The 15512-nt window shown below is 42.9% G+C and overlaps 3 protein-coding genes across 5 annotated transcripts; all 3 read right to left on the reverse strand.

Annotated features, from left to right (window-relative positions):
* Positions 1-425: 425 nt before the first annotated feature.
* On the reverse strand, positions 426-3715 carry LOC103976463 (uncharacterized). 2 transcript variants are annotated; one of them, XR_010484701.1, is made up of 4 exons: positions 3446-3715; positions 2925-3379; positions 2577-2702; positions 885-1025 (listed from the first exon to the last, which is right to left on the reverse strand). XR_010484701.1 is itself a non-coding variant. In XM_009391668.3 (3 exons), exons 1-3 carry the CDS (start codon positions 3608-3610, stop codon positions 590-592), a joined length of 1056 nt encoding a protein of 351 aa, XP_009389943.2. In that variant the 5' UTR covers positions 3611-3712; the 3' UTR covers positions 426-589. The 2 variants fall into 2 exon arrangements, 1 of the variants encoding a protein (XP_009389943.2); XM_009391668.3 differs by lacking the exon at positions 2577-2702 and having other exon boundaries at positions 426-1025; positions 3446-3712.
* Positions 3716-5196: 1481 nt separating this feature from the next.
* Positions 5197-7474, reverse strand: LOC103976464 (uncharacterized protein At4g28440). The gene is made up of 2 exons (XM_009391669.3): positions 7147-7474; positions 5197-5627 (listed from the first exon to the last, which is right to left on the reverse strand). Exons 1-2 carry the CDS (start codon positions 7391-7393, stop codon positions 5437-5439), a joined length of 438 nt encoding a protein of 145 aa, XP_009389944.1. The 5' UTR covers positions 7394-7474; the 3' UTR covers positions 5197-5436.
* A 2819-nt stretch (positions 7475-10293) lies between these two features.
* LOC135584462 (auxin response factor 11-like) lies at positions 10294-14751 on the reverse strand. 2 transcript variants are annotated; one of them, XM_065096985.1, is made up of 15 exons: positions 14167-14751; positions 13978-14087; positions 13745-13840; positions 13593-13649; positions 13306-13458; positions 13131-13215; positions 12932-13022; positions 12691-12855; positions 12428-12541; positions 12202-12274; positions 11956-12121; positions 11233-11855; positions 10938-11125; positions 10676-10838; positions 10294-10590 (listed from the first exon to the last, which is right to left on the reverse strand). In XM_065096985.1, the coding sequence occupies exons 1-14, from the start codon at positions 14210-14212 to the stop codon at positions 10697-10699; spliced, it is 2109 nt and encodes a 702-aa protein (XP_064953057.1). In that variant the 5' UTR covers positions 14213-14751; the 3' UTR covers positions 10294-10590; positions 10676-10696. The 2 variants fall into 2 exon arrangements, with proteins under 2 accessions (XP_064953057.1, XP_064953056.1); XM_065096984.1 differs by having other exon boundaries at positions 10452-10590; positions 13306-13500; positions 14167-14357.
* Between the last annotated feature and the right edge of the window lie 761 nt (positions 14752-15512).

Consider the following 15512-nt stretch of genomic DNA (forward strand, 5'->3'; position numbering starts at 1 on the left):
CATTTACATTTTTACAGTGAGAATAACTTAGTAGTAGAATCCTAAGATCCAATCACATCTTAATCACTTACCTTTGTAACAAAATTTCTGAGCACAAAAGTGATGAAAAAGTAAGCAACTTAAAAATTATGTACAACTGAGATGAGAATATTTTTATAAATATATAAAATTCATTAAAAAAATAGCTTTTTTATCGGATGTCTTCGAGGAGACCAAAAAAAAAAAAAAACAAGGATCAAGTTTTATGAACTTGCGCAAAGATATGTGATTCTCCTTATGAACTTGCGCAAAGATAAGGAGAATCACATATAGCTTCTTATTCATGAACAATTACATATAGCTTTGACAAAGGATAAAACAAACTGACGAAATTAGACTCATCAAAAAGAGAGAAAGTTTTCCCAATAGTAAATATGAAAAAAGAATAAAAAACAGAAGAAGATGCACTAGCTTTTGATTCATCAGGGTATTCAAATAATTTCGAAATTAAGTTACAAAAAAACATTGATTCAAAGCCAATCAAGCTTTTGAGCTTCCCCTAGCATATATTCTCAGCACTAGACTTCGAGCAGCATCGCTATATCCCTTCTTATTGAGCCAACAGACGTTTGATCCCAGCCTTCTGTTCATGCGTCAACTGTGTCGGGAACTTTATGTTGAATTTGATCCGAAGATTTCCTTTCCTGGAGGGATCTTTTGGAACTGGCATACCCTCTCGATGGACCACCTCCTCGTAACCAGGATGAATGGAGTTTATGGGGATAGTGAGGCTGCGACCATCGAGTGTCGTCAAATGAACAGTATATCCAGTCAGAGCCTCGACCAAAGAGATTTTGAGTGTCACGATCAGATCATTTCCCTCCCTCGTGAAGACATCATGTGGCTTTTCATCAATGATGAAGACTATATCTGCAGGAATAACATAGGGAGCTTCATTTCCTTTTTCTGGGAAAGTAATTTTTGTACCCTTTTTCCAACCTGGCTTTATATTAATTGTCAGAATTTCTTCCACTGTCATTGTTTTCCTGCATCACACAGGAGTAAGAAATATATTAACATAACAAATATCAAAATATTCAAATGAAAATTAAAATAAGCAGTGTTGAGCCTGTAGAGTGACCAGAATGTTAATCTAGATCGCCTAATGGAAGACTATATGTGTAACAGTTAACCATCAGTCAAAAAATCTGCCATTCAATCGCAAGGTCAGCACGGAAGAAAATGTGAATTGGGATCATGAAGGTGCCAATGTGATTAATTCCAGAAGAGAATGCCAAAAAATCTGCCAGAAGAAAGTGTGAATTGGGGTCATGAAAGTGCCAACGTAATTAATTCCAGAAGAGAATACAACTGGAAAGTTAATTTTGAATAAGCATTGCAGCAATGGCTCTCGATACTCGAACCAGAAAGTTTGGCGCAACAGTTCTACATTATGCAAAGAGATATCTAGTACCAATCTTGAGCCATAACTGTAAATCTTCCCATACTAGCACCTTTGTTCCCAGAACAACCAGACCTCCGTGGCTCCTTATGACCAGACCCAAAAGCATTTTCCACTCACTAATTTTACATCTTTTATTTAAAGGGAAATCTCAGCCTTACCACTCACCAACTCAAAATGCATCTGTCATTTTCTAATTTTATATCTAATTCAAAGACATGTTCAAGTCTGAATGAGATGCATCACGGAAAAACAGTGCGGTGCAGCTCTATATCTTGTACAGGGAGCGGTCTAGTTCAGATACAGTGCATGACTATAGTTTTTACAATATAAGCACCTGATAACCAGAAAACACTTTTCCCAAGTAATTAGCTTCCTACTACAACTACCATTCTCTTGTTTTAGAAAAGCTGGCAACAGCATTATATCCTTGCATATACCTAGGATAGCAACTCAGAGAACATCTAGTGCGGTTGTTCTTACATCTTGTGCAGTTGTTTTAGAAAAGAGAGCAACTCAGAGAACATATACCAAGGATTCTGCACAAGATCAATTATTTGCATTTCTGCCACAATGAGGTCAAGGTGCTACCTTGACCTTGAATATAAAAGTATCACATTATATCCTTTCAACTAGTATCAGGTAACATATAAGAAGTAACACTTTGAGGAAAAGAACTCATATCCTCTCGATCAAAATGCAGATTTGATGCTAAGTAACATATAACAGTGCTTTCCACTTCCTTTCAGACACAACAAAGCAATCGTTGATTACACAAGTATGTTAGCCATATATATAACATAAATTTAAATTAAAATCAAGATAAATATAAACAAACATAGAGACATTAATTGCAAATAATTTTGTGGAAGCATGTTTTTATAATCATATATGAGTATGATTACCTATTTTAGATAGTAAACATGAAAGCATTTATAGGACCTAATGAAATACACTGCTTATTTGAAAAGACATCCGAAAACAAAGCTGATTCAAGACAAATAGAAGCAGAAAGCTTCATTGATGAGTATTAGGCTATAAGACTCATAAAAGAAACCCACTCTATTCACAAACAAGTACAATCCCACAATGAACACTACAACTTTAACATAGCAGATATACGGCTGATACTTACAGTTATCAACGGATTCACAATAAAATATCATTGACCATAAGAATGCAGGAAACTGGCTATTCAGAATCATCTTTCTTCAAGAAAGAGTAACAACACCATTACTGGTTTACCAATGGATCCACTTGCCTGTAAATAATCATGAACTTGCACTTCTCACATCTTCTTGGATTGACTTAAAAGCATGACATTTCAATTAGAGAAAGAAAGGAGGCAAACACCAAAAGTCACTACAGTTAGATCAATTTCATCTTCCTAAGAAACATGCACTAATTAGAAAAGCATGATGACAAAGGATGCAAGCAAAAGCTTTGGCACGTCTTCGACAACCAAAGAATGGGAGAAATTTACCTGCTAGCTTCCACAATTTCCCTCGAAATCTTCATCTTCTTGGCGGTCCCTTTAAACAAGTCCTCCAGGCTGCACGGCAACCGGTTCTCAATCGGCGCGGCCTTGCGCGGCTGCTGAGCGTACATCGACGCGCCCTCCCGGCCGCCGCCAAAGGCCGACCCAAAGAAGTCATCCCCGAACATCCCGTCCATTCCACCAGGGAACCTCGATCCGCCCCTAACACCACTACCGCCGCTTCCCATGCCACCGAAGGGGCTGGAGTAGCAGAAGAACTCCGCAAAAATGTCGTCGGCGCTCCTGGGATTGAAGCTGAACGAGGCGGGCCCATTTCCAGCGGCGGAGAAGAAGGTGGAGCCGCCTCCGGGGTCGCCAGCGCCCGGCGACGGGACCTGGCCCTTAAGGCCCTCCTCGCCGTACTGGTTATAGACGGCGCGCTTCTGGGGGTCGCTCAAGACCTAACACAAACAAGACAAGATCGGATCACGGAGGAGGAAGATTAGACTGGATCGGTCGCGCAAGACCTCGTAGGCCTCGGAGATCTGCTTGAACTTGGCCTCGGCATCCTTCTTGTTGTTGGGGTTCTTGTCGGGGTGCCACCTCATGGCGAGCTTGCGGTAGGCCTTCTTGAGGTCGTCGTCCTTGGCGTTCCTGTCAACGCCCAGGATCTTGTAGTAGTCCACCCCCATCCCGTCCTCGTCTTCTGCCGCTGTCGCCGGCCGTCCTCTTCTACTATGGTCCGGACTTGGTTCTTTCCCTCTTATTCCTTCTCTTTCCTTGTTGGAGAGGCATCGAGATCCCATGGAATCCACCCGGTCCAATAAGAATTGAATTAACCTGATTCGAGTCATTTGCTGATCCTGGCCGGGCGACCGGCTCAGACCGGATGTTAGCGCATTTGATGATCGAACCGGACACGATCCATTGATTGCGTGAAGCTAAGTGACCCAAATAATAATAATAGACGAACGTCCAGACTTCCGACGAACTCTCGAGCTCCCAACGAAATCGCATTCTTGACTCCGAGACCGAGCTCCCAACGAAATCGCATTCTTGACTCCGGGACTTCATTTTGCTTTATGCCTTACTATTGTAGTTAATCCCGCACATGTAAAAACACACTTAAATCTATACAATTATTACTAAGCATGAATCATATTGTCCGACATATCGTTGGTCCATCGACGCTTCGTCCGATTCTTCAACACATCGTCCTCTCTTGCGGCTTATTGCCCAATCGTCCAGTTGACCTCAGCAACTCCGATATCCTTGGCATAATGTCTACTTTTCGATCAACACATCGTTCTCTCTTGTGAGTCGATTTCGATCAATATTCTACTCCACAGGAAAGAGATTTCAGCTGCCGCCTCACACACAGTAAAAATAAATAAATGTGGATTTACCTTTTTTTGATAGAAGAATTACTGAAGATTCTGGTGACCGAGAAATAGTCCCAAAGAAATCTTTTACAAAATCATGCTGCCTTTGCTCCTATAAAAGAATTTAAAAAAAGCACAAAATGATCAGCATGCAATACTATAATTACCCTCTTTCTAACTTTTGCATACACACTCATATATTTGATTTATTCTTTTCTCATCATGCCTTACAGAACAAAGTGGCAAGTTCAGAGGTCCAACACACCAAAAGTATATGCTGATCCTTTGGGAAATGAAACACACCAAAAAACATGAAGGAACAAGATCAGGGGAAGAAGAAACAGTGGCTGCACTGTAACAAATATAACTTGGATAAATTTACAGACCAGAGAAAAATGACATGCACTTGGACCACTCAAACAAAACACCATCCATGGAAGGAAGCTGCTATAGCAGGATCGCTTACATACACACACAGGTCCTATTATAGCAGTAATCACAAATAGCAAGCTCTCGTTGTTTCGAAACATGATAGGCTGATCACATGGGATGGATGTTCCGCATGTGGGGATCATACATTATCAGCCGCTATTTCATCTCGACCGAGCGTTCTGTTTGTTCTGTGGAAATATTTAACATTTTGTTGCTGAAAAAACAAGATCATGACCAAAGATATAAACATCTCGATTGAATAGACATAACATCAAAGTCATATATACATATAATGGTCACATGCATCGTAGGTCGGTTTACCCTAGAAAAAACTGAACATCTCAGGTGAAATTTCATAGTCCTTTTCAGGCACTGAGAAACCCAAATGTTAAGGTGAACAGAATCCAGGGGGAAGCACTTAACAGAAACTGTAAAGCAATTAACAGGAGTATTAAAACAACATATGCTACCAAAAACAGCAGATGGTTGTATGTGCATCATGATTGATAATTCAACCATCTTCCATCATTCTGATTACAGATACCAGCAGATTATGATAGATATGCGCCAATGCAGAAACAAAAAGTAGCCTTGGTGAGATTTTGTATAACCCCAGATATTGTTCCAACCAAAACATATACGTTGAACATCTATGAAAAGTAAAGTCAGAAAAGCTTCCTCATCTAACAATCCTGTCCAACGAATCACTCTTCGCTGACGTTCACCAGTTCATACTCGATCAATGATAAATTGTTACCCTCCTTCACCACAAAATCAGCAGGTTCAGTAACCTCAACTCGGCCCCACTTATCAACAGCCAGCCTCATGCAACCCTTGAACATATCTATCTTTGCATTGCGCAGGATGACAGTAGCACCAGGCGTCAGCAAGTCAACTGTACGTTCAGAGAGTTTCTCAATAATTAACGTCAATTTGTTTCACTTAAAGGAGCAAAAGATTAAAATGAGCTTTGGATCAATAACTGACTATTGGCAACTTGGAATCTACATAATCCTCCGTTCATATCATGATTTATCAACTAAGTAGTAGCAAGCAGTAAAAGTAGAACATGGTTAGTTTTGTCTATATAAGTAATACAAGTTCAAAACATGCACCTCTAAGATTGGGAAAGTCATATAAACAACTCTGAGAGAAGGAACCTACCTAACCATTTCTCAAATAAAATCTCCTTAGTGTAGTTACAGTAGACATCCAGAAATTTGAAACAGTAATTTGCATAAGAAACAACTACCATATCAAGTTTAAGCAAAAAAAAACACTAACTAAATGTTGTAGGTGCGATTTTATAAACAACTAACTTTTTAAGCAGCAAGCTATAGGCTCCAACAGAAAAGCAAATTAGCCAGGACCACAAAGACATGCTCCATTAAATAACAAGCATGATCCGGTGGGCTCCTTCTGCAGGCTAATTTACATCGGCACTGCCAACCCATAGCATCTAGGACAGGGCAAAAACTTGCAACCAGAGACACAGCACAGAAGTTGTGATAAAATTTGAACTTGTGTGTGCACGAATTGGTTTATGATTTCTTTCCCAAAGAAGTATTTGTGCATCATCCACTTCCTTGTTCTTGTAATAAATATTAGATGGAAGACTAATCTCACAACTTTTACAGCCAACATATGAAGATCATGGAAATACGCTTGGATGTTGTTTACCAGTCCAATCACATAAAAGTCATGCAACTTAACTCACATGCAGAGGGACCTCCTAGGACATATTATCTATACATTATTTTTTTCCTTAAGTTTCATTTTGACATATCTCAGTATCTCGACAACACAACTGGATATGTTGTTTGAATTTCCATCCGATCCAAGAAATATATAAGCTCTATGAAACTTAGTGACATCACAAGTGCTTGTAGTTGTGATGCTAACTCATGGAATTACAAAGCAGATATGTTGAATCACCGGCTTCGATGGATTAAATGATAGTCCGTCTTTGGCAAATACCATTGTTCCATCCACTACAATGTGAGGTAGACAAAAACGTGGTTTCTAATTCCGTGTATGCGGTTCTCAACCTAATGCCCCGAAATAAATGCTTCACAAACCAACTTAGCAAAAGTAAACGACAATCACAACACACGACGATCTATGACTACCAACTCTGTCAACAGCGCATGTTTTCCTTTTTTCTGATAGCCATACGCGTACTGGATCAACAGATCACAAGTTGCTCACGAAATCTGGAGATCTAAAGAAAAGGTTTAACTTTTCTCCCTTTTCTTCAAATGCTATAAGATTAGCCAACCTCCTTTGCCACCCTTTCCTGAGCTCGTCAAAGGAAGGAAGGAACGAACAAGATCTAAAGCAACGAAATCCCTCGGGTCGCGTGTAGATAGATGAGGACGTGAATAGAGAAAGAGTGAAGGGTCGGGGAGGGGCACCTTGTTCGTTGCGGGCGGTGAAGACGATGCAGGCGGTCTCGTCGCCGACGAGGCACTCGGCGATCCGGGTGTGGCGGAGGTGGGCGGAGGCAGCGCCGCCCTTCTGGAGCACCGTGGTGGAGTTGACGACCTTCACGACGAGGGTGTGGCCGCCGGTGCCCGGCCTGAGCTGGTCCACCTTGGTGAAGATCGGCTTCCTCTTCGCCGGCTTCGACTCTTGCGCTTGTTGCTGAGCCGCCGTCGCCATTGAATCCCGATCTCAACCCAAGAAACCCTAACCCTAGTTTCTCCGATACGAACAGAACGAAGCAGCAGCCGTGGCGGGGCAGTTGTCTCTTAAATAGAGGGAGACGCGAGGAGCGATAGGACGGTGGTTTTGGTTGACATGCCAACTTTTTTTGCTTTTGTTTTTGCTGAAATAAATAATATATACGTAAATTGTGATGACTATAAATAAATAAATTTATTTATTTATTTGGCTTTTGACAATTTTACATCCCAATTTTACTTAGTATTCTAATAAGCTTCTTTTCAAAGTTCTTTGAATCCATTCAGTGAGTTAGGTTGTTGGTTGTTTGATGTTACGATGCTTTTGTTTACGAAGGACACATCAAAGGTTTTAGATACTTTTATTCTCAAAGAATATATTACGCTTCGAAGACGAAAGATATGTTGAAAATTGAGATGTTTTCACCTACCGAGGATACAGCTTCGGATGCTTTTGTCCGTCATGATTGAAAGTGTTATGGGTTGGGACAAAGCGTCGTAGATATAGTACTTGTTAAGCGGGTCAATGGTATAATGCTCTTACAACATGAACCCTCCTAATATCAAATAATATCAGTCCAACTTAGCTTAAGCCTACGTGGGTAAGAAATCAAAATGGAGTTGAAAATGTCTCAAATGCTCGATTAGATGGTAGCACGCACAAAGACTAAAGTTAGATGAGGTTCCCAAGACAGTCCCTCCAACACTTACATCAATAACGAAATGAAGGGAAAGTTTTTAATAAATAGCAACTAACCTTTGTTACTATGGTTTGATAGGTTTTTTAAATTGGTTCAACTAGAAAGAATATTCTACGACATAAATGGAATATTCACCTACTATTTTATATTAGGTTCATATCCATACGAGCTTAATTGTTGATTGCGGTTCTATCTTTCCTTGTCTTGATTAGACTATCGTATCGATTTTTGATTGAATGAATATTTCTTTTATCGTTTATGAAGTTTTTTAATGAATCGCCATAGAAGATCTTGTGAGTCTTTGAGAGTAATTGCATATAACCTCCTATAATTAATTATGATTAGATGAATATGTCTAACATGTCCTATACAAAAATAAGTGTCTTCAACACGTGTATCCTTCGTAGACAAAAGGATCCAAAGTATTCGATGCGTCATTTATGGACAAAAGCATCATAACTTCCAACACATCATTTATAGACATAAGCATCTCCTAGGCATGATGAGACTTTTGCCGATAAAAACATCCGAAACATTTGATATGTCCTTCACAAACAAAAACATTCAACCATCCGATATGCCCTTCGGAGACACAAGCATATTAAATGCCAGGAGAAGTGGGCAGATCGGCCCACCAAAGTAAGTTTGCCCGACGTGGGCAGATTGGCACAGCAAGTAAGCTGGGTAGATTGGCTCCTATAGCTGATCGGCCCAACAAAATAAGTAGCCCACTGTGGCAGATCAATAGCTAATCAACCCCAAAAAGCAAGCTGACCAATAACTGATCGACCATGCAAAGCATGATGGTTAATGTGGGCAGATCGAGATTTCCTGTAACCTCATCAAACTACAAGATTTCCTGCAGCTTCAGGACACCTTACCCACCGGAGGTGAGTCCCTTAGCTCCATTGCAGGGTCGGGCAGAGATAGGCTTCCACCACCTGGTGTAGGTGCCTCGACTCCCACTGCAGCAGGTCGGCAATGACGGGCTTCCACCGCTCAATATATGCACATTGGCTCCACTACAGGGTTAGGTGGAGATGGGCTTCCACCATTTGATGTAGGCGCCTCAGCTCTGTTGCAACAAGTCATCGATGTTGTAGATAACCGATTGATGGGCACCTCAAACTTGTTCCACCAACTGATGTGGGCCTCGTGCCATCTTCGTTGTTGATCGGGAGACGACGAGCTTCCGCTATCCAATGTGTGTCCCTTTACGGCTCTATTGCATAGTCCAATAATATGTCGAAATCCCTATAGTAGAATGGACGAGGGAACTCTGTGCAGTGGTCATCTTCTCCGGCCACGAAGATTGGGATTCCGAGATGCATTGGCATATCATGACTGAGGCAATGCGGTTGCGGAGAGTTAGCTCCAGGCATCGCAGGTCGTATGCTTCTCCTGCTGCTTCCGCAAAAGAGGTATCTTTAAGTGGAAGGCAGGTAGACAGTGCATGCTCTGCTGCATATTGGTGCTGCACAGGGTTCAGCTGCAGACCTACTTCTCATGGATGGATGAGAGACGAATGCTTTGCCCTATATTCTTTAGAACTAACTCATCATGAATGCTTTGTTTGCTTGAGATCGGTGTCCGTGTGGAAGGAGTTATCTCTCGGCCTCGACGACGGAGACTGTAAGCTGGTTTGGGATGCAGAGTGTTTCATGTGGTTTCTGATGTCCTCACTTTTGTCATCAACTACAAAAGTAGACATCGGAGTTCGGAAGGTCAAATAAAGATCATGGAGACAACTCATGCTTCGATCTGTTTGTGAGCGTCAACATCACTGGATTAAATCACTGTCTTAACGATCTTCAAACATTCTGCATTTCAGGATCCCAAGTAGTTCCAATATCGTCTAGTTTGCATCACAATCTGAAACTTAAGATCAAAAGAAAAGAAAGATGTTTCTGCTTTCATTCATAACCTCGAACTGTGAGTTGTTGTTCCTTGCTGGTCTTCTATTTTTTGTTTTGTTCTCGGTGACAGATGAGTTCTTGTTGCTGTATGATAACTTTCTGGAGTCATGTTCGACCTATAACCAGACAAATATCCAGAGAAAACAATTGCCATTCACCTTATTCGGTATCTTGGTTCATCGCAAAACAACAAACATAAGGCTAAAATGATCTCGAGTTGCCATCCAATCAAAATTTGTACAAGAACAATCGATACGTTCAGATAGGCGGTAAAGCTTGATTAAACCTGCCAGTCACTACAAGTAGTGAAGGAGAAAGATTCAAATCATATATTTACAAGTTGATTACGATGACGACGACGTTACTGAAAGCTATAAGACAGAAAATGAAAGACAGCGACTTGTAGAATTAGAAAAACAAGCATACCCAAAGCATGTATTTTTCTTCCTTCTGCCTCCCAAATTAGCCTCGTGAGAACATGGAGTCGGAAGGATTCTTAATCACCATCAGCTTCATTGCTGTAATCCTCCCTGACTTCCCGAGCTCTCAGAAAACTTGAGCTGCAAATTTTCGATGAATAATCTGCATTACTTCGGTATGAAGATGACAGTTGTGCAACTATAACCGAAGAATCTTGATATTTACCTTTTAGGTTCCTGCTAACTATCATCCTTCGGTTTTAAGATCTTTATTAAGACAAACATCTTCTACATCATGAAGTAATGGAGTGAGCCTGCCCCCAGGTTTCATTTTCTTTACCTCTTCAGCAGGGTAGATGAAGATCTTTCTGACCATATTGCAGAATTCCCTGTTCGGTTCACATTTGAATTATTAACCATCCATAGAAATACAAGTCAAAATTAATGCCACGAGATAAAAGGATGCTGAGGTTTCAGAGGAAAGTTACGGCCAAGGGTCATCGCCAACTAGCATCATATCATCCTCGTCATCGGTGAAGACAACTTCCCATTTATTCCGGTCTCGAAGCTCCCCGTGGATCTCAAACATCTCTTCCAGCTCTCTAATCAGCTCATCATATCCTTCTAGAATCGTCAGATCCACTGCCCGACCGACTGCAACACCTTGCATGTGAACCTATTGATTGTTCCAGGAATCAATTTAGCAATCATAAGAGATTGTTTCGATCGAAAGGTAAGAATATCTTTTATTTATGCTGGTCCAGGACAGAGGAGCACATTCACCTTGGTGCGGCTTCTGCTCAAACAGTTCGGTGCACCATGAATCTCCTTAAGACTGTCCTGTGGTGAATGCTTCTGTTCCTTTGAAGCTTTTGAAAGGCCTGATTTCTGGTCAGAGTCTTCCACTGATTCCGACAAGTTAGCAGGATGCTCAATGGGATCGACAACTTTGCTGAAATGTGTGGTCACCATGTTGGTGCTTGCCCGGCTTTTAGGGTGATCAAACAAATCAAACCCAAATAGCCGGTAACTGGTGCTACCACCTCCCGGTTTCTTCAATTCTGCTACAGCACTACCCAACTTTACAGACTGCTCCTTAACCATACAACTGGAATAAGCAGGACAGGAATTGAACTTGGTCGCTTCATTAGTTTCTCGGAAACGATTCAGCAAACCACCCATCAGCAAAGAACCCGAACTCCTAATCGGAGATTGGGCTACCTTCAACCAGTCAAACAATCCAGCTTCGTGAGAATTTGAGCGAAATAGGATATTGTTTTCCTTGCATCCTTTCTGCATGGATGGCCAGGTAACTTGAGCTTCAACATTTTCAGCCTCGGTGTTTATTACTGCAGCTAAATCATGTGAATCAGTTGTTCGCGAATACCAGAATGTTGCAGTAGGTTCTGCATGCAGAAAAAATTGGGGAGAATTGTATGATACGAGGAAATATTCAAATAATGTGTTCCTAAATGTACAAAATATGAGATAATCTTTCTTCTCTACCAAGGACTGAGAGGTCAGCTGTGTCACTAGCTTGCCTAGATCTTTTGCACTTGACTACAGCGGGCTGTGGGACATTTGGCACAAGCACCGTGGCATCAAATGGCTCGATTTCCCAAGGAGAAACTCTCTCAGGTCGTTCGATACCGGCTGCTTCATCCCATTGAACCTGAAGCACATGAAAATTATAGAAAAAGGCAAGCATTAAAAGAATTGACGCAGAGAGGAGTGAAAAAAATGTGTATCAACCTTCAACGATCTCCACCTAGAGCCTGTCCATTGCGAAGAACAGTCTTCGATCCCAACAATAGTTCCAGAAAACCTACATGTTGAGAACCGTAATGACAACTAATTACATAAGAAATGTGATTATAAAAAAAAAAATCTCTCCCACACTCCGTAGAAAGGAAAAACAAACACTAAAGGCATCAAAATGGCAATGATACAAGATGTCATCTGTGTATAGATAAATCACCTTTTCTCAGGAACATCTTCACCCTCAAATCTCATCTTAAATCTAGTTCCCAGAGCAAATCCATTTTTCACAGCCTCTAAATACTTGTTGACATGAACAATGAATTGACTTGTTCTGATGTACAGGCAACCAAAAGACAATCTTTAGATAGTTACCAGATCTATAAGGTAAGAAAATGGGAAGTACTGTGTTCATCAGAACAAACTAAAAGGGACAGGAAGCATCACACTTTCTCAAATATGGCCAAGGGTTAGGTCCCAAACCTTGGTTTGTAGTAGACGGTAAAGAGGGTATGAGTCGTTACAGCATGTGACGCAGTCGCAAGCACACCTAGATGCATGCTCTGACTCGATATCACCGATGTTGGAATCGGTGCCTGTTGCCGTGCTTGCCGTCTCACTCCAACACGCAAATCGCCACACTCCCCTCTGTTACGCTTGGATGCTCAACATATCATAATTGCAATTGCAAGAACCCAGAAATTGACGGCATGAGCAGTAGTACCTCAGGAAAACAAATGCATCCCCAGCAACCAGTCTCTTGGAGGTGACAAAGGTACTCCATCCGGTAGTGAGCAAGTGCCTCCGAGGTTGACCTGCATCATATCAGCTAAGTCAACAGACAAAGTGGCATTGCCACATAAATTGGACTTGGAATTCAACACCTAAACATCTCTATCACAAACATATCTGAAGATGTTTACCCCTGAAGATGTGCTTGAATCTCCATTCAAAGTTGTGGAGATCCTTGGCGACCAATTCTTGAGTTGGGATCTGCTGTGACAGGTCCTGAGGTAAGAGGGGATTCCCACGATTAATCAGATCATTTTGGAGAAGGAAGGCTAAATGGACGGAGACAAAAGAGAAGAAACCACTAACAAGTGGAGGAAGGCATTCTGTGGCATGTCGCCGGAGTACGGAGAATCCACCATGTGTGCTGGTGTCTGAGGCTGTCAAGATCTTACAGAAAGAGTAGACCGCCGGCCTCGGTTGCTCCGGTAAGCATGGATCAGGGCTCGTAGGCTCATGTTGCTGTCTCGATTCAGCCAAAATTAGCCTTTCTAACACTAAAACCTTCAAGGATTTAGTGGAAGTAATTTGACGATCTCTTCATACCGAATTGAGAACCAAAGAAAGCGAAAACCAAGAGTTCATTGAGTTCTTACATCTGGTTCCGGTTGCAGAATAATTTGAGCGAACACTTCATCGGTCTCGGGATCGGCCTAACATGTAGTTGCAATCAAACGAAAGCTTAACATAATTTGAGGTTGCTGAGATGAAAAAAAGGCGAAGCTCTAGGGAAGAAAAGGAGCTCTACTTTGAGATGGACATCGACGACGCGACATAGTATCTTGAAAGGGAGATTGAAGAGGGGTATCTGCTGATCCAACTCCTGGTTCGTCGACGCCTCCAACTATGATCACATCCAAACACCGCACCGTCAACAAAACGCAATCTTTTTGAGAAGAAACGAAGCAAGACAGGATTTTTCTTCCTTTTTCTTTTGCATTTGCTGCATTTTCATGGCGTGTTATGTGTGGATCTTGTCACCTGTTCCATATGGCCCTGGGGGAAGTAGAACACCCTCTCCCTGGGCCTCGGCACTTCAACCAGCGGCCCCGCGCACGCCCTCCATAGCTCCTCGTAGAGCTTATCTCCTCCTTCAAGAGAGAAGCATCAGAACACACTGGTGAGAGAGACCGGAGAGTGGCCCAAAGGAGCCAACTTTCTCGCTCTCACCTCCTTCCGACCTCCCGCCGGCCCAAGCTCCAGCTTCGTACGCCATGGAAACCGCGTCCCTTTCTCTTCCCGTCGTCTCCGCCCGGAAGCAGCAGCGGAAGCAGCGCAATATCAAGCAGTAGGTGGAATTCCCACTTTCCTCCTTGTCCTCTTCGAGGTGCTATTGCAGGGGGCAACAGCAACAGCAGTTATCTTATTACCCCCATTAAAGCAGCGGCGCAGGAGCGACATCACCACCCCATTCCCCACCTCAGCGCCCTCCGCTATGTAACATTCCTTCTTTTATCTCTCTCTAGAGTCTAGAGCGAAGTGTCACACGAGTTGGGATCCTCTGCGCTCTGCTGTACTGCACGATCCTTCCGAGATCCGAGCAGCTTGTGATGTGAAGTGGCGTGGATCGTGGGAATTTACTGCACACCGCGCGGTACAACAGAGGATCTCAGCTCTCCAACTGACGCACAGTTGCTTTGCTTTTGCTCTCCGCTTTCTACTGGCCAATGAAGCTTCAAAAAAGCGATCTTTAAAAAGGGGGCAGCCTCTCCTCCTTTCGCCTCTTCTTCTTCTCTCCCACCCACCACTAGGCCAACTATAGACTACACTGCTGCAGTTTGTGGACACAGGACAGAGGAGGGAAAAAAAGGAGCTAATCATTGCGATGGAACCCCATGAAACAACTCTTCCTCTCTCCGCCTGCCTTTGCAATAGAGACAGCCGCCTGCGGGTCCCGAATGCTGCCTCCAATAGCATGACGGGTAGGCAAGTGTCGCTGTGGCCGTGAGGGAGGGAGTACAGGATTGGGGTGGAACAGGGGAACGCCGTTCTCTCACGGGGCGTCCGATAACGGCGGGGCCCGTTCCGTGTTGTTACCGCTCCGCACAGTGGCGGACGGCGTCAGGTCGCCTCGCCGTTACGTGACGCCGTCGGTCTGCCCATTCGCAGGCAAGCGGCTCGTGATGGGCGGCCTTTTTGCCAGCTCGTACTGCCCTCGGTTGTTTGAGGTATTACGGTCATGCCACCAGTTGCGGCGGGCCCCGCAGAAACACGTGGTGTCATCTCCAGAAAGCTAACGTGGTCCACAGGAACGCGTAGGTGCTGCCACGTGTATCCTTTCTACCCGGCTAAAAGTTACCCGCGGACCTGTCCCGTCCCGCGTTGCTGTGGGGGCCATGGGTGAGCTAAACATGACCTCACCCACGGCCTGAGCCTCGCTAGCATTCCGCACGCATCTGAAAGCAATGAGCCCTAAAACTCGTGCTTTTGTTTGATAATTCACGTGACTCGTATTCTTGGTTATTTTCTCTTTTGTTTTATTTGATTTACTCAAAGGTATATATACAATAACAACA

The sequence above is a fragment of the Musa acuminata genome, chromosome BXJ2-2 (genome assembly GCF_036884655.1).
Source record: "Musa acuminata AAA Group cultivar baxijiao chromosome BXJ2-2, Cavendish_Baxijiao_AAA, whole genome shotgun sequence".
Classification (NCBI taxonomy): Eukaryota; Viridiplantae; Streptophyta; class Magnoliopsida; order Zingiberales; family Musaceae; genus Musa; species Musa acuminata.

What these genes read in the sequence shown, in the direction of transcription:
- LOC135584462 (XM_065096984.1), bottom strand. Translation starts at nt 14,212, where the DNA reads ATGGCGTACGAAGCTGGAGCTTGGGCCGGCGGGAGGTCGGAAGGAG. An exon ending in CGGCGGGAGGTCGGAAGGAG is followed by an intron (nt 14,088 to 14,166) that starts GTGAGAGCGAGA and finishes TCTCTCTTGAAG; the next exon opens with GAGGAGATAAGCTCTACGAG. An exon ending in ACCGTCTACTACAAACCAAG is followed by an intron (nt 12,542 to 12,690) that starts GTTTGGGACCTA and finishes CCTGTACATCAG; the next exon opens with AACAAGTCAATTCATTGTTC.
- LOC103976463 (XM_009391668.3), bottom strand. Translation starts at nt 3,610, where the DNA reads ATGGGGGTGGACTACTACAAGATCCTGGGCGTTGACAGGAACGCCAAG. An exon ending in AGATCTCCGAGGCCTACGAG is followed by an intron (nt 3,380 to 3,445) that starts GTCTTGCGCGAC and finishes TGTTTGTGTTAG; the next exon opens with GTCTTGAGCGACCCCCAGAA. An exon ending in GAAATTGTGGAAGCTAGCAG is followed by an intron (nt 1,026 to 2,924) that starts GTAAATTTCTCC and finishes TGTGTGATGCAG; the next exon opens with GAAAACAATGACAGTGGAAG.
- LOC103976464 (XM_009391669.3), bottom strand. Translation starts at nt 7,393, where the DNA reads ATGGCGACGGCGGCTCAGCAACAAGCGCAAGAGTCGAAGCCGGCGAAG. An exon ending in CACCGCCCGCAACGAACAAG is followed by an intron (nt 5,628 to 7,146) that starts GTGCCCCTCCCC and finishes CTGAACGTACAG; the next exon opens with TTGACTTGCTGACGCCTGGT.